The 23,082-nt window shown below is 32.6% G+C and overlaps 1 protein-coding gene across 1 annotated transcript in view; it reads left to right on the top strand.

The window, feature by feature from the left end:
* The window catches only part of LOC143224975 (uncharacterized), an 80,479-nt gene that overhangs the window by 25,515 nt on the left and 31,882 nt on the right, over window positions 1-23,082 (top strand). The window contains 11 exon segments of the mRNA XM_076453543.1: window positions 7,453-7,581; window positions 8,020-8,175; window positions 8,520-9,356; window positions 10,256-11,446; window positions 13,178-13,280; window positions 13,657-13,745; window positions 14,995-15,264; window positions 15,837-15,958; window positions 16,526-16,750; window positions 16,753-17,942; window positions 18,908-19,229. Coding sequence (XP_076309658.1) covers window positions 7,453-7,581; window positions 8,020-8,175; window positions 8,520-9,356; window positions 10,256-11,446; window positions 13,178-13,280; window positions 13,657-13,745; window positions 14,995-15,264; window positions 15,837-15,958; window positions 16,526-16,750; window positions 16,753-17,942; window positions 18,908-19,229 — 4,634 coding nt within the window.

Raw genomic sequence — 23,082 nt, 5'->3', positions numbered from 1 at the left:
TCTAAAATAACACTTCGTTACAAACAGGGTTTAACCAAAAGCAATTTATTAAAATGGAAAAACATTTCGATTAAAGTGTAGTACTTACCAAGAACACAGTTAATACACCCGTGCCTGGTTAGGACTTGATACGGGTGTTAAAGAAGAATAAAATATAAAGAATAATATTAATTATTTCAAGTAATGCAATTGGTAAGAAAGTACCTTAAGAAGAAACATCACATTGCTTTTCCATATTAATAACAACACCGAGTGATAAACTACATCGTTTACTGACTATCTCATGACGCAATTTATGAAGCTTATGGCAGGGTATTTATTCACTCTGTTAGGTTACGAGAATACACTACATATGATTATAAATATACATAATATTTTGCTATATTATTAATATATGCACGTCAACGTTAAGGAAGCTGGTGTCAGCTTCATAATACATATATATTTACTCAAAGTAAACGTAAGAAGATGAATTAGCGTTCTAATGCAACTTAATATTCATAGATAAATTAAACGATAGACGGAATAATAAATTAACAATAAGCAAAACCATAACAACAACGAAAAGGAATTCGCTATCTATCAAAGATTACTGCTGAGCTACCTAGTATGTATTATTTAATTTTGCTATCGTTTGTTGTGAATGCCAGCCAGTTGTTGTTATATGTTTAACGTTGAAAGTAAAAGAAAAATATACAAACTTTAAATGTAATTTGTTTTCAGAGAGAAAATTCTAGCTTCCCATATGAAACGTTTTTTGACTGCTGTATTTTGTGTTTGAATGCACAAAGTTTGTGAAAGATAAAGACAGTGCTGTGTATATAAGATAATTAAAAGTTATGCGATCTGCCTAACTACTCATGTTTGAGATTACGTACATAAAGTTCTGAATAAATTTTATGGTCATGCGGGCGTTTCAATGACTACAATGCTAAATTATTCCAGAACAAATAATACCCATTAAATACTTCTAGTACAAAAGAAATTTTGAACCGAATGATCTGATATGTGATCTAGTAAGAGACACCAGATCACGCCACTCTCTTAAAACGTGGATATCGGGTACAAAAGTGTTAAAATTCAACAGTGAAAGTATTGATTTTATAAAGTGTTGTGTGTTTATTTGTTTCTAAACACTTATCATATAAACATTGCTGTCTGAGAACGGGCTTCGAGATATGAGACATCTATTTCCAAATTACCTTTTCCTTTGCAATCCATAATACTACCTACACTCAGCTCTGTATTACGAATATGATGACGTCGTACGTAATTTTCTCACTTCTAAGTTCCCCTCTACATAGTTTCAGGAACTTTAAAAAATATTCCCACATGCAAACAAACACCTTATTCTTTTCAATGTATAGATTATGGTTCAGTGTTTCAATGGCTATAGTTAAGAAAACCTGTTGCTACAACACTGTTATTTCTTTAATATCATTCCCAGAAACATTTGTACATTTCCTGTTATATTTTATTTGTTTCTTTTAAGGTGCTTCAGTTTTCAATGAAGGCAAATAATTTCCAGGTAGCTATAGACTCTTCCCCTAACCAAAAGAAAGGAAACGGTAGTATTGCTTTTATTACCTGTAGTACCGGAAATATCACACGAAGCAAAACTTCCTCTTCCACGACTTAATTCTGTTTTTGCCCGTGGTGGTAATTGGAATAATTACATTTTTATGGCGGTGACCTGCCCCCTAGCGGTAGGGGAATGACCAAATAATGAGCGAGGTAACCTCTGACACATTGCTAGGGTAGTTTGTATGCAAAACTTGTTCTTACCTTAGCGCAAGAATTTGTGGATATGTGATAGGTGGCGGATCTGTCCAACAGGTGGGCGTGCCGAGGTAAAGAGGGCAGTGACTGGAGGATTTTGTATAATAACAACAACAACTAAAGAAAAAAAAAGCCGTCATCGGTGGTTGTTATATTACTTCGGTTTAATAGGCCTAAGGGTAAATTTAAAATTTATTGAATCATGACAGAATAATAATAAAAATGCGGCAAATTGTGTGGAAGGTCATTAAGAAGTGAAAAGGGGAATAAACATATATATTATATTGATAAAGTATTTATACTTCGATTTGTATACCGGATATTTGTATAACTTCCCAGCTGGCACAGGCTTAGACTTATATTGATTTGGTTTGAATTTCGCGCAAAGCTACACGAGGGCTTTTTACACTAGCCGTTTCTAAATTAGCAGTATAAGATTAGAGGGAAGGCAGCTAGTCATCACCACCCACCGTCAACTATTGAACTTCTCTTTTACCAACGAATTGTGGGACTGACCTTCACATAATAATGCCCCTACGGCTGAAAGGACGAGTATGTTTGGTGTGATAGGGATTCGAACCCGCGACCCTCGGCTTACGATTCGAGTGCTTTAACCACCTGACCATGCTGGGCCCTTCGACAGAAAATCCAACGAAGTATGAGTAAATAAATTTACATCTGTAGGTGTTATTTCGTTTTATTAGCCATTGTTTGAAATACGCTTCACATACATAAATAAAAGGGTAGCATTCAGTGGTTTGTTTGTTTAATACATTTATCCAACATCATCGGATAAATGAAGATTTAGAGGGATAGCAAATTACTTTTCACCAGAAATAAAATATAAAGGGGGTATTAGAAACAAAGGATAAGTAAACCGGAATATTTATTTTTACAAGTGTTTCGTGAAATATTTACGAATAGTTAAGTTCTAAGTTAAGTTCCAGTAGTTTATGTTTAGAATTATATATATATATATATATATTTCTGCCAAATCCTGGTTGTCTCAGCTTATTCAGCCCTCAGAAAACAAAAACATCAATAACAAAAAACGATTTAAAACGTTCGTATACATTGAGCCAGAATGTGATTAAAACCAGCCATTCACATGCTTAATGCGAGAAGAAAACTCTTTGTGATGTGCGCAGTTCCGATTATACGTTACTGGTAATAGCGTTGGAGTTATATATACAAACTAGCATATGTTAATTAGCTTGTCTATTAGTACTTTGTTAATGGGATTTATGAGCCTTTTCTTGCATTGAACATTTCCGCAGTTTTGTATCTCGCTTAAAATGGATTATTTCATTTAATTGTCTAACTTATAGACAGGATTTATCCAACTATTGGTGCTATCGTTACGTCAGTGTTTTCGAAACTTTAAACAGCGGCGTCTTTCTGACCAAGTAAAGTTTCCGACGCGCCTCCCTCCTCTTCACGTTCAAACACTTTTCGTAAGTGATAACAGCAAAATCAACATTAATTTTAATCCGTTAGTAATATATTTTTAATGAAAATTTGTTGTAAGGAATAAGTAAATACGAGAGCAAACAAAAGTTTTGAGAGCCAAGTGACAGTTTGTTAGATTATCGTCTTCTCAAACTGTCCTCTTTCATCCCGTCTTTATTTTTGGGCTCTCGAGCTGAAAGATCGTACTACGCGTGAGGGAAGGTATTTCGGAAAACATTGCTTTTACGTAAATCCTAAACGTAATGATAAAACAATGCGTTTATTTATTAGGAATAAGTGTTATTGACAATGTTGACTGAGAAATGATAATTCCATCGTTAATCAAAGATTGCTACACACGACATTAAAAAAAGTTGTATTGAGTACACAGATGTATTAGGGGGTGAAATACGGGGTTCCACGGTACCGGTTCGTTTTGGAAGCCGGTACCGAGTTCCGTTTTCCTTTGTTTGAGACTTGTTTTCTCCTTTAATAGGGTACAAAAAGCTACTGTTAGCTTGTATAAAATTTGACCATCCGTAGACAGCTCACCGCTGAGATTACCGTATTTGACATCATTGAAATCAATGAAAAACAATTAAGAATAAAGTGGGAAGTCACCGCCCGTAAAATCGATTATACTACCTATGTAAGCCTATTTAGAAACCTAACTTTTTCTTTTTTTATAAAACAGCTTGTACTGTTTAAAATTTGTACATCAAACAAGCCAAATACTAAAACAGAGTGCAGTATATTGGATATCGAAACTAATTATTTTCAGAGAAATAGAGTATCCCAGGTGTTAATATTTCTGATTGTAATGTAGTATCACCTTAAAACAAGTATGAGATTCAGAACAGAAAGTTTTGTTTCTTTTAGACTGAAATAAAAAAAGGTTTATACAAACATCATTAAGCCAAAATATTGACAACATATATATATATATATTTTCCTACTCCAACAGCATTTGTCATTTGTGACGAATAAAATTGTTTGCTAATTCAGCTGTGAAATGTAATATGCCACAGAAGTGAAACCTCGTCTATGATCGTATCATCTATTAAATATTTGGTGAAGTTATTAGCAAATTTATTTCCTCGTCGTGATCTTTGGTCCTTCAGCGATAACCTTCAGGTCTTATAACAATAAAATTCATTTCTATTCTGCAGCTCACAGTCGTTACAGGTAGTTATTGTGTGGCTTTATACTAAAACAAAACATACAGACAAAATTACGTAATTTATACTTATAATCGTACATTGTGTATCTCGTTAATAGGCTAAATTGTTCTAGGATTAACACGTTAATAATGGCATATAATTATCGTACAACATACGAACACCAAACAGCATCAGTGATCTGGTGCAGTGTTTTCTCAGCCACTGATTATCGGACTGGCGTTACAACTGTCTTGCTGGATCGTAGTGTTTCACGAAAACAAATAGAAACTGATAAAATTATTACGATTTACTTACGAATATTCTTCATTTTTAGGACACAAAGATAGAACTGTGAAGAGGTTGTTTAATATTGTATAATCATCACAAAGGCGAATGATTACGAAGCTGTTGTCTTGTTTTCTGTTTTGTACAATAACGATTTATTAATTAATCATTTTTTGTGTATACTTGAGAAATATACGGGAGAAAATAGTGTTTGTTTGTTTTTGTTTATGAATTTCGCACAAAGCTACACGAGTGCTATCTGCGCTAGCCGTTCCTAATGTAGCATTATAAGATTAGAGGGAAGGTAGCTAGTCATCACCACTCACCGCCAACTCTTGGGCTACTCTTTTACCAATGAATAGTGGGATTGACCGTCACATTATAACGCCCCACGGCGGAAAGGGCGAGCATGTTTGGTGCGACGGGGATTCGAACCCGCGAATCTCGGATTACGAGTCGAACCCCTTAACCCACCTGGCCATGCCGGGTCATTCTTCGTTTTACTTCCACCTCAATCGGATGCGACAGTTTAGAGAAGTAGCGAGCCAGACACTAGTATTACAAAGGTTGAGAAACGCTGTTCCTGCAAATAGGCAGTTTACAAGTAACAGCTTGTTTGTTTGTTTTGGAATTTCGCACAAAGCTATTCGAGGGCTATCTGTGTTAGCCGTCCCTAATTTAGCAGTGTAAGACTAGAGGGAAGGCAGCTAGTCATCACCACCCACAAGACGATTTTACTCATAAGTGATGTATATACAACGAATGTGGAGTTTTAAAATGTTAAAAAATGCCTTACTAGTGAGCGTTCCTAGGTTAATCACAAGATTTAGGTGGTAAAGCACTCACCTGTGACGAAAGAGAAAAACCGACATAAAAATTAACAAAGACAGAATATCAGCAGAAGAAATACATCGTGGATAATACGTACATTAAAATGTAGTAAGTTCACATATTTTAATATTAGTGCCATTTTTCTATTAATAGAAATGCGCAGTGAGATTTAAGTATTCTGTGTAATTCTTCTTTAAAAAAGTGTTGGGCTGAGCTAACCAGTTTTCACTCCTGTATTCTTTGTGATTGACATATGCACATGTATTTGTAAAATAAATAGTAAAGATTATTTTATAGTATTAAATTTGTCTGTGTAAAATGCTCTATTTGAATATGTTAAAATCACTTTATGTCAAAAAATGCAACTTAAAGAGACAAATAATATAATTATCCTTTATGACTTGAATATCTTAGATAACCTACAGATAATGTCAGTTGTATTTTTATGATGTGAATATGTTGTATAACATAAAGACAATATATCAGTTATTTTTATGATTCATGTATAATAGTTGGTTACATAAACTTAATTAACAAGTGGATAGTCATTATAAAGAAATTTAATAGCTGAAATGCAGCATATGTAAATCAAAGGCTGAAGTTATTTAGAAAAGTTTATTAGATTAATTTCCCATTTTGGCACAAGAAATTGACTGCTATGCAACTACGTACAAAGTACTGCAAATACATTTACATGTATTGTTTTTTCAGTGTTAACTTATTGTTGCCTCTAGTAATAATTGGGTCAGGCATGTCAAAGTGATTAGTATGCTAGACTAAGGGTTAAAGGATCTATGATTCACATCCTGTTGTAAAATCCCAAAAGTTTGCAATGGATACTGATGCCAGTTGCCTCTCCTCTAGTCTACTAGCTCAAAATTAAGGATGGCTAGTAATGTTAACTTTTTGTTTAGACTTGCATGAATTACTGAAACAATGAAACTAGCTCTTGCAGAAATACTATGACTCTGTGGTTTATCAAATAGAATTTTCAAAGTGGATTACTCCTTGCCCTATTTTTTATATCATACAGGAACATCAAAATTTGTGGATGCAGGTATCATGCAGTTCATCCCTCTATTATACATTATTATTGCATAAAGAAGAAAAGGAGCAGTTAAACATTTAACTTAGTATGTTCTTCTGGTTGATACTAAGATATGAACTTGATGTTTAAAGATACTCTTCTTATCTGCATTTGTTCTCCAGTGGCTCAGCAGTTAGCTTGTTGAGGGCTCATAAGACTAAAATCCAGGTTTCAATACACTGTAAGACACAGCATAGATAATTCATTGTTTAATTTTATGCTTAAAACAAGCATCTGTAGCTAGCCACTTTGACTTACTTTTTAAGATAATAATGATGTCGTTGAATCACAATATGACAAAACAATTGGCATTATATGTTATAGCATTAAGTCAATAAATTAATAAACCTGTGTCGTATTAAAGTTAACAAAAAGTATTTATATTTGTTTTTCTGCCAAGCACTTAACATTTAGCTTCCTATTTTTCTCCAGACGTTTGTCAGAGATGAAGTTACTACATATTTTTTTTCTCTTTTTCTAGTTACATTTTTGTATCACTTGTTTTGTATAGAGTTAAATAAAATGTTCATAATTTAAATTTGCATGGTGACAGATTTTGGTTTTTGTAATGTACTCATAAGGTTTTTGTAATAGGGTTTGTTTTCCATTTATCACAAATAATTAATGTATCTGCCTATATCATGGACAGCTGAAATTAAAGCTCTGATACACAAGTGTAGCAGTGAGCATAATTAACTTTTGAAATATTATGTGTATGGCTCCACCCAAGTTATCAAGACATTTGTTATAAACCTTTCATTAAATGAGTCCCAGTTTGAAAATCTGAAATATAACCTGGGATTATATATGTATATATAAATGTAACTAGATATTTGTTATATTTTGCTGTTGTTTCTTTAGGGACCAGTTATTCTTATCTGAGTGGGATGTACAGCAGTAATTTTCATGCTCAGTCCAACTCTCCATTTAGAGTACCACCTACAGGAATAATAATGAGGCAGTTTTGGCCTCCTACACCACCACCAGATAGTAAGTGTATTTGCATCCTTTATACCTGTGTGTGGTGTTGAAGATATTATTTAGAAAGTTTAACAGATATTTTGGTCAGTTACTCCATAGTTTAAGGGTAGATATATATATATATATTACTTATAAAACATTTTAAAAAGTGTAATAACTATTTAAAGTCTTTAAGCTGTGAGATGTGTAAGTTTTTTATACTTACCCTATTTAATAAACTTTAGTCCTGGGAAAAAAAACAAAAAACACTTTTGTATTTAAGTTTTAGCCTACATAAAATGTTATTTCAGAGCACAGAATAAAGAAGTAAGAAGATAGAATTGTCAGTTAGGCACAAAAAGAGATTTTGAAACTCCTACCTCTATTATTAGATAGAAGAACATATGAAGTGATAATTTGTTATGTTTTATCTAGTAACTAAAGAAAACACATTTATATTTTTTATAGGTTACAACAGATATGGCATAGGTAGTAACCTCTACACAATGTTTCCTCCGTTGGTCCCCTCTACAGACCCTAACCCTTACTCCAGTCAAGGTTATATTTCTCGGTTGGGACAGTCACCTGCACACTATGGTTCTCTTTTGGAAGCAGCACATAAAGGTCACTTTTGAATAGTTTTATTCTATTATTTTTTCTTTTCTTCCTCCCTCTCTTGTATTTTATGTTTTTAGTCTCATATTACTGTTTCTGTTGCTTATTTCCAATTACATTATAAATTAATTTATGTATTTTGTAATGTTTCTCTCTTGTTTTATAATTTGTTTTTGTTGATAAGCTATCGTTTTTGCTTCTTAATAAAAGGTGTAATATATTACAATCCAAATTACGTACTTAATGTTGCCTTTTAATGTCATTGAGATCATTAAATATTTTCTGGAATTTATATATATTCAAACATTTAATAGTATTACATCCTTTTGATAAAAATATATTTTATTTTACAGAACCCACATATTTGCCCCCAGGTTTAGCATTGGCTTCATCTCTTACAATGCCCAGTCATGTAGGTCATCCAGCACCTGTGCCCTCCCTAACACCAACTCTTGATCGTCATCCAGGATACAGTCATTTAAGTCTGGGAATAGATGTGGGGAGGCGCCCTCTCTTGGTAGAAGAAGAAGAGTTTCAAAGGGTTGAACGTGGAGTGGAAGATTTTGAAAGGATTCTGAAGCATGAAACATCAAATGTGAGTTGTCATCACAATGCTGATCGAACCAGACTTGCCTGCAGTGTCATGGAATCTCCTGTAAGAGCTGCTGAAAAGCATTTGGATTCATCAGTTAGTCTTGTGTTGCGTGAAAAGTTTACAGAGAGTAGAAATAAACATCGTGAAGAAAAACATAGAGAAAGAAAACAGCAACGCCCAGAATTTGAAACACATCACTTAGATGGCAGGCTAACAAATGGTAGCTTACAACAAGCGAGAGGAACTAAACCCAACAAACCAAGGAGTGTAACCACAAAAGGAGAAGCTGACAAAACCCACAAAGAAAAAAAATGTGCTCAATGCTCAGCAAATTTAGCTGATAATATGGAAATCATCGACAACCCTCACTGTGTAGCCAAAACAGATAAAGTGAAGGGTACAAATAATCAGGAGCCTGAGGTAAATCCTGCCTGTGTTTCACAGAAAACAACTTCCTCTTCATCTGTAACTACAGCTGTGGCTACATCTAGTGGTACTGTGGCAACTACAACAGTTACTTTTAGTGAACAATATCAGACACCTTCCCTGGCTCTTTCAAATACATCACCAATTCTAGGATGTAATAATAATAATGGTAAGTTCACTTATTACTTTCAGTTGAATCTCACATTTATGATTTCGACAAAAACAATAATAACTAGTGGCTCTGTGTGTATTTGGATGCACATGTGTAAAACTTAAGGGAAACATTATTATTTGGTAAAGTACTATTAATCATAAGACATAGATTGACTGAATAATCATTTTACTCCTAAGTAGCTGAGATAGAAGCTTTGTTTTTCTATGTACTGGTTCTTCCCCCCATATATGTGTCAGTAACAATAACTTAACAGTTTCTTTGAAGAATAAGGTTTAATTTTCTTTATACTTGTTACAGTAATGATCATTTACTAACTTCATTCAGTAACTGAATTGAATTTTCCTATATTTATCAGAGTAAAAGTAATTTAATAGCTTCTTTCAGTAATCATGCTGAATTCCATATATGCTTCTTACAGTAACAATCACTTAATCAAAAAACAAGTTGGAGTTCCCTGCACTTGTTTCAGTAATAGACACTTAATATTGTTCTTCAAGAAACAATATTTCAGCTTAATTCTGTTAAGATGAACTGCTTCTGATTTGTGGAATATGAAACATATTAATGCTACTCTGCACTGTTTTGTAATATAATTTTGAAACTTCTTTACTTTGTGTTAAAGCAGTTTTTAATTGTTGTAATTTGTTTGTTTTTTGTTTTTTTTATAATCTATAGGAATGCCTTCTTTTATGTAAGCTTTTAGGTTATGTGGATATGCTATCTTTATATTTAGTGTGAATAATTGATTTTGTTAACCAAACCTACAATATGATATCAAACTTTAGAGCCTGTTGAAAAAAATGGGATTAACGTTATGATACAAAGAGTTTGAACTTTTTTCATGGTATTTTTAAAACTTAATTTCAAAATATTTTCTCTTAATATTATTCCAGCTGCATTATCACTGTGTCATCTGACTACTTTACCACAAGTCACAGCTTCTCTCTCCTTACCTTCTTCAGTGCCTGCTGAGAATTTTAGAACTTCACAAGCACAAGATAAACCTAAGGTTACCGACCTTTTACGTAAAGGCCAAAGTTGCATACCACAGACTGTAGACTCACAAAACAATCCATGTCATAAAAGTGACCGATTGAATTTACAAAACAATCGGATAGTTGGGGCAACAGATTTAACAGATCAGTCTTGTGAAGCAGTCTATAAAGTCCATCCAAAAGCCTGTGAGGACAAGAATAGCCTGAGTAGTTCACTAACTACTCTTAAAAACCCTTCAAGTAAAGTCCATACTTCTCTTACTACTTCTGAAGTAAGTAAAAATGGTTATCCAGCAGAACCTTTATCTTGGGAGTGCTCTGTGAATTCAGATTCTTTGCGAAATAACAGTTCACCTTTATGTGAGGTAACAAGCCACCACAAGAATCACACAACTCCTGCACCTCTCTTGCCAACTGAAGTTCACATAAAACAGGAGAGAATAGATGTAGAGAACTGTTGCTCAATAAGTAATGCGTGTAACACCTTTGTATACCCTCACTGGCAGGGTTTGAGCATGCCTAGAAATGACATGGTTGAAGAAAACCATGGTGTCATCAACTTAAGTGTACCTCGTCAAGTCCTTAAACAAGAGCCTTTAGATATTGCCTTACCTTGTCAGTTGTCTTCAGAATCCATTCCAAAGATTAGACCTTCCACAGAAAAAGTTCAGTCAAACTTTATTTCATCTAGTAGTGATGCAGATAGGCCAAAGTCTGGTGAAAAGTCCCAACAATCTGTTGCATCAGTCAGATTTCAGTTGAAAAATAATCCAGATGCTGCTTCTGCTTTCTCACTTGTGACAACAACATGTATGACTCCCTCTCACCCACCAGCATGTTGTACTGCCCAGTCAGTGTTATCCAGCCAAACTGGCATGTCAAGCCAAAAAATTGTATCTATTTCAAAAAGATCAGAGACATCTGTTGTCACAACTACTGCTGCTAGTGTTCCAAGTCACCATACAGCTTTTCCAACAAGTTTTCATCCTTCAGTGACTGCAACTCTAGCATCTTCTCCTAATGGTGTTACCCCTTCTGTTCTTAGCTCATGTCAACCAAGTTCTGCGACTTTAACCTTTCCCTCCACGGGTAAGAATCACTTCAGTGTTTTTCCTTAACTTTATTTTTCTATTCTTGTTTTTGTCATGTGACTGGAATTCTAATACATATGATTTAATTAATAATGAGACTTTCTTTATCATTTTGTTATTGGACAAGAATATCTTTTACAAATCTGCATAATGATGAGGGAGTTAATTTGCATAAATTTGTTTATTTCTCTATTGTATGTTGACTTGAGATTAATAAACATTACTCTGATTGTAAATAAACTTTTAATAGAAGAATTACCAATTTGTAAATTTCTTAATTAGTGTTTTAATTTTCATTGAGTAATGAACAAAGATCTACTGTTTTTACTTTTTAGTGTCAACTAGAAATATATTTTTTAAATGAGTGAGATAACTCATTTGCTTGTTGTTGATCCCGAAAATCTCTAAAGGGTAATCTATGATATTCCCACCATGGCTATTGAAACCTGTTGCTTAGCATTATAAGTGTTCATACATACCACTGAGCCACTGTGGTCATGTGAAATAATTCATGTTAATGAATATATATTTATAAAGCAACTGCAGGAAGATATTTGAAGTATCAGCCTAATAAACATTTTAAAATTATTTCTGTAGGTTGTCTAATTTAATTAAATAGTGTATTTACACGTTAAATCTTGAATACAGTGTATAAACAACAAATGATTGACTTGAATGCTCTGAAGCCCCTCATTGGCTCAGCAGTATATCTGCAGACTTACAATGCTAAAAACCGGGTTTTGATACCAGTGGTGGGCAGAGCACAGATAGCCTATTGTGTAGCTTTGTGCTTAATTCAAAATAACAAAATAAATTAATGCTCTGAAATTGATTTTTTCTTGTTTGTCATATAGTAATAACTTGAAAGTGACAAATTCAGGTCATTATTAATTTTTGTGATTTTTAAACTGTGATAAACAACAAAGTCCACATAAAATTTAGTTACAGTAGGTTTCATTAACTTTACACAATGAATCTTGTCTCTTGAGCTGTGACTGTTTGAGTCCGCTAGTTACGTAATTAGTTAATTTTTGGTTAAAACGATTTTTGTGTACTATTAATTCTCTGTGCACTTTTTAAATCACACATTAGAAACTTTTAATAAATAGATTTCTTATACTTTTTAAATTTCTATTGAAATATTAAAATGAACTGACTTAATTTATGGGTAGAATTTTAATGGAAAATTAAATCACCTTCTCTTACAAATGATCATTAAACTACATTGTTTCTTGTGTTAGCACTAATTTCAATAATGAATTTATTACTAATTACTGATGAAGGTGTTAAACCAAAAATGTTAGACATTAACTTATTTTTCTTTGTAACTTTTGGATGCAAATCCTTTTGTGATTTTTGGAAAAGAAGAAGCAAAACATGGGGAAAAAATTATTAAGGTTTAAACAACACAGTAGCTAACATATTAAAGCTTTTCAGTTGTATAACATGAATTAGTCCACCTATAAAAGTTAAACCTGTTGTTAGACGTGTTCATTTGCATGAAAGTTGTGTATTTTTTATATTTATATATTTGTGGATTTAAGACCATTAAGTTACCTCTACTATTAAACCAAAAGAGTTCTAAAATAAAAATTATTTTTTAATAGAATATCCCTGTTACAATAGCTTAAAGGGATATTGTAAAGTAGTTTAATGGTCGTAAAATACATTTATTTGTAGAATCAAATAAAATGCTTATTTACAAGTTAAACATTTTGATACTCCTTAGGTAAAACTGGAATAAACACTAGTCCAAACAGATTATTAGCTGTGTCATCTATGTCATGTGAACGCTCAAATAATACTGCACCAGAGAAAGAAAATTTTTTTCTGTAAGTTTTGATTTTACTTTCAGTAATTCTAGTTAGATTATACATATATAACTAATTACCAAAAAATTATTTTCTTAGATTATTGTCTATCAATAATTATTGAAAAATATTTTATCTTTAGCTACCTTTGTATGTCATAAAATTTAGGTACTTTTAAATGTTGTTATTTATAGTACACTTAGTTTTTATACTGTAACAAACTATAGATTTTTGTTATATCTTATAGAATTTTCTGTGGGTTTCTTTGAGTTTTTACAATTGTGTTTTATATAGAATTACATCATTTTACTGTTAAAAATATTATGATACTCGTTTTCTCACTTTTGAAATCTTGCTACGTCTTTGCTGATTGATAAGAATAGTAATAATTTTGTAGAGGGCCAAAAGAGCTATCTTCAGAGCCAACCATACAACACCCTGCTGCAGTAAACTTGAATAACAGTACTACATGCATATTGAGTCAAGGTATGAAATTTATTCCATGAAATCTAGTTAAAATATAATAATAGGTGAGGTTAAATATGTCTGTATGTGTTAATTTTTATAAAACAATGAGATCAAATGCATATGCCTAACTTTGTACTCTTAAAACTTGTACAAAATAAATTGTAGTGAGTTTTAAAATCTATTCTTTTGTCTGCTAAGTTTAATATTTGTGTAGTTGTTTATCACAAAAGCTATAAATTATTAATTATTTTTCTTATTATTGATTAAACATTTTGAACTGCTGTTGATTATATTTTATTTGTTATAAAAGACTTATTTTTTAAAATGAGTTTTTATCAAGATTTGGGATTTTGTAAACAAACATTTTAGGATCAATTAATAACATGAAAGACCTTACATTTTTTACTGATGACAGGCAAATATAAACAAGTTTGTGTTAGTTTTAACACATTGTTATAGAAGGACATACACATAAAATGATTTCCTGGTTCTTTTGGTTGAACAATGTGTTTATTTGGAGTAGAATGGAGTGGAGAAAAGAATTTTATAACAATGCAGTAATAAAATTATAAATTGATAAATACCAGTCTTAAACTTTAGTTTTGAAAAGCTTAACCTGTCAGAATTGTTTACATTTCTTATTTAAAGTAAAAAAAAAAAGTCTTATTATTAAAATCCTTAGTGATTCCCCATGCTAGTTTGTGATTCCTACAAGTATAAGAAATTCTAACTTTTCTTAATATCACTTAGTTTAGTTATATAATTAGGTGAGGTTTCAAATTTATCCTGTTTTATTATTATTTTTAATGTGTAATTTGCATGCTGAAAATGTTCAAACATGACATACATAATTTTTCAGTTTGTTGATTTAGAATAATTTTTTCAAGTAGACCTACACTTTGTTTTTAATTGATTTAGACAGTTTTACAAATATATCGCATTAAAAAAAATGGCTGTCTTGTAACTTAGGGTTCATTTATAACAGAAGAAAATTAAGTTTCTGAGCAACTGCCATGCAACTAAGTTTAATATCATGTAAAGGTTGTTTCACCTTATGCAGTATTTTCTGCATAGTGTTTAACAAAGATACATAGATAATGTTTTAGCATAAATCTGCTAATGTTGTATCAGAACCTATTTCACTATTTGATTTTTCATAGTCAGTATGTTACGTAGTGCAGTCGCTTTGCTGTTAATTCATGTGTATTGATTACACTTTACACAAGAGATTTGTGAAATTTTTTATTTATTTATTTTGTCATTGCAGGTGTGAACCCTACAGTTACCCACTGGGAACAGGATTCTGTTCTGCCTACACCATTACCCCAACAGTGGGTTACTCCAAGCCAAGTTATGGGCCCTACAGTTTGGCTTAGTCAAAACATGTATAATACTACCCCAGCCCAACAACCTCCACCTCCAGCAGCTGTTCCTTATCCTATAGATTCTTCTCATGTACCCATACCACCTGGTGGTTACCAAGTGTACAGAGATCCACTAACCAATCAGATTTTCCTTCTGCCAACAGCAAATGTTGGTAAGTTTTAATGTATGATATATTAACCACCCAAAAGAAGTATATTTTCTTTTAATTTTAAGATAATTTTCAAAATGTGTCAGTAATTCTCATTCAATATATGTGTGTTTCTTCTTTTACACCTTTCAAGAACTCTTACACATAAGAAGATATTTGAAATTTTTAATAACTTGGGTCTTCAATTTTGTTATAGCATTTCTGAACAAAGATGCTACACTTTTTGTATAGAAATTAAATGTAATTAATCATACTGTAGGTATATGTGTGTTCTATAGTAAAAATGTATCAGAAAAGGTTTTCTTTTATACTTTTTTATGATTCTGACAAAATAACTAAAAATATCATCAACTTTTTGTGATTTATTGAATTTAACAGTTTTGCTATTGATTCTTCATTTGTGATTAAGAAAAGTGTTAAATATTTGTTCAAAGTGTTTTAGATGTCATAATTAATATGTCACCTATGTCTGTTCCTTTCCTTTGTTTGTTTCACAAAATATTTTAAAGTCATAAGAAGAAGCATAATATTTGTATGCAGTAATATTGTAAATAAAGTTATTTCCACATTTTTAGAAATTGTGGACCAATCTGGCATTTGGACAGGCTACTCTGGCCCCCCTAGTGGCACAACAGTACAACAGGTGTTTGCAACTCAGCCAGAACAAGCACCATTTCAACCTAAACTTATGCAAGAGGTAAATAAGTCTTTCCATTGATGAACTTTATATGCATTTCATATTACTATACTTTTTATGATTATAATTAAATTGAACGAATGTAATGTATTCAGCTGTGTTGTAAAGGGCTTTATATAAATGACAATTTGCCCAAACTGTTTTCCCTTCGTTTTCTTTTTATGTCAAATAAGAGGAAGAAATTTGTGGAAGTTTTATGAGTGATATATGTTTTAAATGTTAGTAAATGAAAATTTTAAATTGAATACTGTTTTTAGCAGAGGGAAAATGAAATTTGTTTTACTTCATTGGAAATAATTTTGAACTGTTTATTGTTATGAATGCTTTATACAGTAATGAATGTTTTACAGCAAAGTAGCCATAATAAACATACTGATTCTTAATGCCATCACATCAGAGTTAGTTAGAACAAAATATCCTACCAATAGTAAATTTAATTTTGTAAGGAGATACAATGTATGTGATGTAACATAAAGGTTTTTTTTGTAACTTCTAAGAATGTATTATGTAAACGTATTCCTTACATAGGAAGCTATATTAGCAGTATGTATGTTTTATGGGTTTTAGGAGGACCAGTTAAAGCATGAAACAAAACAAAATCAAAACATATCTCTGTTCAACAACTGCATTCCTGCAGGAAAAATCTCAGAAGATGAAGAAACAGATGAGTCATCACAAAATGTCTATCAAGATGAATGTGGCACAGATAAGAGAGGATCTACAGTCACACCCCAACCTCTTGGTTCCAGTTCGTCAGTTCCATATCCAACATTCCCTCAGCCTTCGCTCCAACAGCTCTTTCATATTTTTATGAGGCTTCCACTATTGTTCATCTGACACAAACCCAGTCAACAACTGCTATCCAGACGGAACCAGGAAAACGGTCCCAGGGAACATCTCCAATGAATCCTGTTACTCCATCACCTCCCTTGCTTTCCAATTCAGAGCAAGATGTTCGTGCATCAGTTTATGATGAAGGAGAAGACAGTGGAGACAATGATGAAGAAATGGAGACTGATGCTGGTCAGTGTGGAAGTGAAGTGGAAATAAATAATCAGACCTTGAGTGTTACAGCAGCAATCCAAGTAGATATGGATGCTCAAACAAATTCAGATGATACTGATGGAGATGAACATGCCGTGGAGGTTACAGATTCTGCTAACCAGACTGAGAGTGTTATGATGGGTGTAGTAAAAGACTGTTCAACCAGTGGAGAAGAAGAATCATCTGATATTCCCCAGCCTTCTGCATCCATTCCTATAGAAAACGTTTGCACTACTAATAGTAATGATTTTGAGAGTCTTTCAAATGATAAGCAGACTTTGGGTGATGTTGAGGTTCTGGAAGTGCCTTCTGCACCTGTGTTATCAGCAGAAAGCCAACCTGTCATGGACTTCATTGATCATCATGGATTAAACTTATTGGTTGATAGTATTGAAGAGTTTGCTTCACGTGAACAACAAGAGAATACTCCAGAAATGAGAAAAGTGCTGTCAGAGAGCTCCAGTGAAGAGTCCAGTAAACATTGCAGTGAGTCAATGATGGAAAATGGTAAAGACAGTGACTTTATTAGTCCAGCTGTAGATGCTGCTTACCTGCAGTCAAAACCTTTGTCAAACAATATTGATCCATCTTGTACTGATGGTTTGGGTTTACTGTGTGCACTTGCAGAACAGCGATTCTTTGAAGAAACTCTATGTTCACAGCTTCCAGAGACAGGGTTGAACTTGAGTTTAAATCGTGATGAAGAATCCATGAAACAGGTGTATAGTCCTGACTCTAAAAGTCCATCACAAGTATATGCTTTCAGTAGCAAATCTTCATCACCTTTTTATGTTTTGAACAGTCCAGTCCATCTTGACAATGTTCCTGAAACAATGGATGCCACTGAATTAGAGATGAAGCAACAGTTAGCAGAACTTCAAAAGAAATACAGATTAAAACAGAAAGAATTGGCTAAACTACAACCAAAAAGAGAAAAAGAGTGAGTTATTTTAATAGCTTAGCCTTCAATTTGAGCTAATGTTTTATATAAGTGACATATTTTTTAGGCTTCAAATAGAATACATTTTATGCCAATTAAAAACATTCTCATGACCATTTTATGTAATAAAACAGTTAGGAGCCCTTTACCTATTAAAGAACAAAAGTATCTTGTGCTGTAGGTCACAACACTGTTATTTATTGTAAGTAAGAGTCTATAAATGAAATATTTTACTGAGTAGTTCATAGTGCTAAGCATGCTCGGACTGTGAATCTAAGAGATTCATGGTTCTTGGCCCACGTTTGCAAAAGCGTGGTCCACATTTTGAAGTCATTTGTGTATTATAAGCATGAAAGTAAAACTCCACCATTGGCTGCTATTGACAAGGTGCTTTTTCTTTAGTTTATTAGTTCAAAATTAAGTATGGCCGTACACAGATAGTTCTTATATAATTTTTTGAGAAGATCATGAAACAAACAAATACTGATAGTTTAGGAGCTCAGCAGACATTTAGAAAACCAGGCCAAATTACATAATCATATGTAGTGGAAGGTTAATTTTGTTACAGATGACTTTTATTGAATTTTTTCCTGTTCAACCTTTTTCAAGTTACACTAGTTGATGAGGAATCTAGTTTTCTCCTTCAAGCAATTTGGCAAACTAAAATACCCATGTAGCTTTTTTAATATTGTCATATATTAATTACACAGCACTGAATAAAAAAAATATCATAAAAGTTACTTGAAACATTGTATCACAATTACAGATTTTGGGTCAAAATTGTAGGTGATATTTATTGGGAAGGGGGAATTACATAACATGTGAATAATACAAATTTGTGAGTAAGATGTATATTTTATTTTTTCATTTGTGTAATTTTGTAGTTTCTACTTTACAGTGAAATATTTAAAAAAATCCTCTCAAATTATAAATACATATTCATAACTATATAAATTTGTTTTTAGAGAACTGGAAACTATTCTTGTTAAAAGACGACCAGGACGTCCACGGAAGAAGCCTTTAATGATACAACAACAAAGTACCTTAAAGCCATCTCTGGTAATATTTGGGGACAGTTCATCAGAGTCTATTCCAGAAATGCTTGCACCTTCATCATCTCCACCTCTCCATCCTTCCACCTCTTCTCTAGTTCATGTATCAGAGACTTCTACTGAATCACCAAAGTCACTTAGAAAGAAAAAGAAACATTCTATCACTAGAAATGGATCTAGTTTGAAAAGAAATCAAATAGTAAAGAAGATCAAACAACAAAGGTTATCTGCAAAGGTGAGGACTGTAATAACGGTGCTGTTTATAAAACTTGAATTTCATTGTTTGTGTAAGTTAGCTGGTAGTAAAACTTGCATCTAGTTTTATAGGCTACATCTTATTGCTGGAAAATTAACAACATTCTTGTTCATCACCTGTTGTTGTGATAGGAGAATGATCGAGAAATGTTCCTGGACTAATCTCATGCTTCACATTTAAGACTGTGTATATGTGTTAAATGCATGTTGCTCCTTTTACATTTTACATTATCACGGTTATTTCTGATCATGCAGCAGTGTCAATCATAATAATACACATCTCAACGAGATACAGAACTGTGAATTACATACTGTTTGACATGAATGTGGAACAGTAGGGGAATGAGTTTCAAAAAGGAATATGGTGAGATGCTGAGAAATAAAAACATGAAAGTAAGTCAATCTCATTATAACTAAAAGATGATGTATAAAAATTACCTTTGTAGGCAAATAATAACCAAACTGACTTATCATTGGAAAGTGTGCATAGTTACAGTTAGTGACTGAGTATTGCCAAGTGTACTGTATAGTTAGGGTTAGGTCATTGTCTGTTGTACTGCATAGTTGGGGTTAGGTCATTGTCTGTTGTACTGCATAGTTAGGGTTAGGGCATTGTCTGTTGTACTGCATAGTTAGGATTAGATCATTGTCTGTTGTACGGCATAGTTAGGGCTAGGTCATTGTCTGTTGTACTGTGTAGTTAGGATTACTGTCTAATAATTGTTAGGTGTACTATATATATAAGATTATTTACTGATTGTTGTCAGGTGTACTGTATATTTAGAATTACTAACTGGTTGTTAAAAAGTGTACTATATATTTAGAATTACTAACTGGTTGTTGACAGGTGTACTATATATTTAGAATTACTAACTGGTTGTTGAAAAGCGTACTGTATATTTAGAATTACTAACTGGTTGTTGACAGGTGTACTGTATATTTAGAATTACTAACTGGTTGTTGACAGGTGTACTGTATATTTAGAATTACTAACTGGTTGTTGACAGGTGTACTGTATATTTAGAATTACTAACTGGTTGTTGACAGGTGTACTATATATTTAGAATTACTAACTGGTTGTTGAAAAGCGTACTGTATATTTAGAATTACTAACTGGTTGTTGACAGGTGTACTGTATATTTAGAATTACTAACTGGTTGTTGACAGGTGTACTGTATATTTAGAATTACTAACTGGTTGTTGACAGGTGTACTATATATTTAGAATTACTAACTGGTTGTTGACAGGTGTACTGTATATTTAGAATTACTAACTGGTTGTTGACAGGTGTACTGTATATTTAGAATTACTAACTGGTTGTTGACAGGTGTACTATATATTTAGAATTACTAACTGGTTGTTGACAGGTGTACTATATATTTAGAATTACTAACTGGTTGTTGAAAAGCGTACTGTATATTTAGAATTACTAACTGGTTGTTGACAGGTGTACTGTATATTTAGAATTACTAACTGGTTGTTGACAGGTGTACTGTATATTTAGAATTACTAACTGATTGTTGACAGGTGTACTGTATAGTTAGAACAGAGTCTTATCAAATATTGGCTATGTTGTAACTGACACTCTTCTCTTTGGTTTAATATGATATGAACATGTATATTTTTTATTGCAATCATTTATCACCACAAAGTAAAGAAACTCATGTTAAGTTTAAGTGGAAAGACAGAAGTGGAAAGAAACAGTCTTTCATTTTGAAAAAGGCAAAAATGATTGTCACTGAACTGAGCTTAACCTAGCAGTTAGCACAATCAGCTGCAGATCACAGGATCCTTTGTTCAAGACTTGATGCTGCTGAAGCAGTGTTTGTACATTATGAAAGTGACTTTCTCTTTCATGATTCATCTCAAAACCAAAAAAAAAAAATTTGTGGTGGCAAGCTCTGCTGACAACTGGCTTCTTTTTTTCATTAGTTCAAAATTAGGGATGGCTGTACTTAAATACTAGGGATCTCTGCAGAATTTGTTGTTTTAGTTCACATGTATAAAGTGTCATTCTGGTTGAAACTTAATTCTTAAATTTTCACTAACATGTTTTCCCTGGATGGAAAATAAAATAGATTTTGGACAACACTTCTTGTTGTCAAAGTACATAGGGTACATTAGATGATTTTTACAGACTATACTTCAATAATGTAATTAAGAAAACAAAACCCATCTCATCACAAAATTACTCAGTTTACGTAAGACTACTTCCAAAAGGTAGTTATAGTAATCTTTAGTTAACTTCATTAAACTTACTGTGACTTACTAATTATTCATTCTGAAAACTGTCGTCTACCCTCATCATTCCATAAATCTGCTACCATGAAGAACATGCCATCAGTTCATGAGGAGGTGGAAGAGTGGCAACAGGTTTTAATGAACAAGAAACCTTTACTCGTGCAGTAGTCCCAACTCTAGTTGTTATTAACCAGTTTAGGCTGATTAGAACTAATGCAGCTCAAAGCTGTAGTTCTCAGGTAACCATATAGATTTGTCATTTAGTATGAGGAAATGTTTCACATTATTGTGTATGTAACTTAGAGGTGCTAATTCTATCTTGAAAGGTAGCATGTTTGTGTGTGTGTGTGTGTGTGTGTTTTTTTTATTTCGTGCAAAGCTACATGAGGGCTATCTGTGATATCCATCCATAATTTAGCAGTGTAAGACTAGAGGGAATGTAGCTAGCCATTATCACCCACTGTCAGCTCTTGGCTATTCTTTTATGAATGAATAGTTGGATTGACCATAACATTATAACATGCCCATAGCAGAAAAGGTGAGGATGTTTGATGTGATTGGGATTTCAAATCTCAATCCTCAGATTACAGTTGAGCTCTCTAACTGCCTGGCCTTGTCAGGTTATTGAAAGGTTGATAACCTCATATATATTCTTTTAACTTGAAATAGTACAACCTTGTCAGGTCATTGAAAGGTTGATAACCTCATATATATTCTTTTAACTTGAAATAGTACAATATCGTTTCTATAAATAAAACCTGCTTGAAATTAACATAATTACTGGCATGTATGTAAATGTACAATATCAGAAATAAGTGTGAAAACAGTATATAAAATGCAAATATTATGGAATCCCATCCCCTTTATTATATGAAAATGAACTACACTAAACTTTATTTGTGTTTATATTTCGTACTGTGATTGGCTGTCATCCAACTAGTTAGAAAGTATGACACCAACTTAGTACCCATAACAATGCAGGCAGTAATTCTGTTCCTAGCAATAGTATGGTAAATGCACTCATGACTTCCTGGATATAAATGCCACATTACAAATATATGTAGAAAGTTTTGGCTGGTGAAGGCTAATCTTATGTTACTGTCCAAGGTAAACTTTCTTGTTTCTATAAATGTGTTGATATGGAAGTTAATGAAACAAGTACTGATGATAATAAAGGTAATTAAGATGGAAGGTCCAAATTCTTCAAAAGTGATGTTAAGTATTAGGTTGAGGAATAATTCGTGAGTGTTTTTAAATAATTTCATTCAAGCATTACATGCAAGACTATACAATACTTCAATGCATGAACACATTACACCCAAAACATTTATTATGATACTTTATTTCATGTAATACCTAGGTATATAGTATGCATTGTTTTACACGAAATTGCAAGAAATTAAATGCGAAAAGCAGATGGTGTTGAAAATGCTCGATTTTATCCACTTGACATTCCATTTAATGAGCTGAAAATGAAAGCAAAAATTAAAGACATATGAAAATCAAACACACCATCTATTAGAGCAAAAAATTATCTACCAAATGACATGAAATATTTTGCGAAAGCGTTTCATTTATGAATATATTTGTTT

The sequence above is a fragment of the Tachypleus tridentatus genome, chromosome 9 (assembly GCF_004210375.1).
Source record: "Tachypleus tridentatus isolate NWPU-2018 chromosome 9, ASM421037v1, whole genome shotgun sequence".
Lineage (NCBI taxonomy): Eukaryota > Metazoa > Arthropoda > Merostomata > Xiphosura > Limulidae > Tachypleus > Tachypleus tridentatus.
Note: the sequence above shows the minus strand (reverse complement) of the source record. Positions and strands in the feature narration are given on the sequence as shown.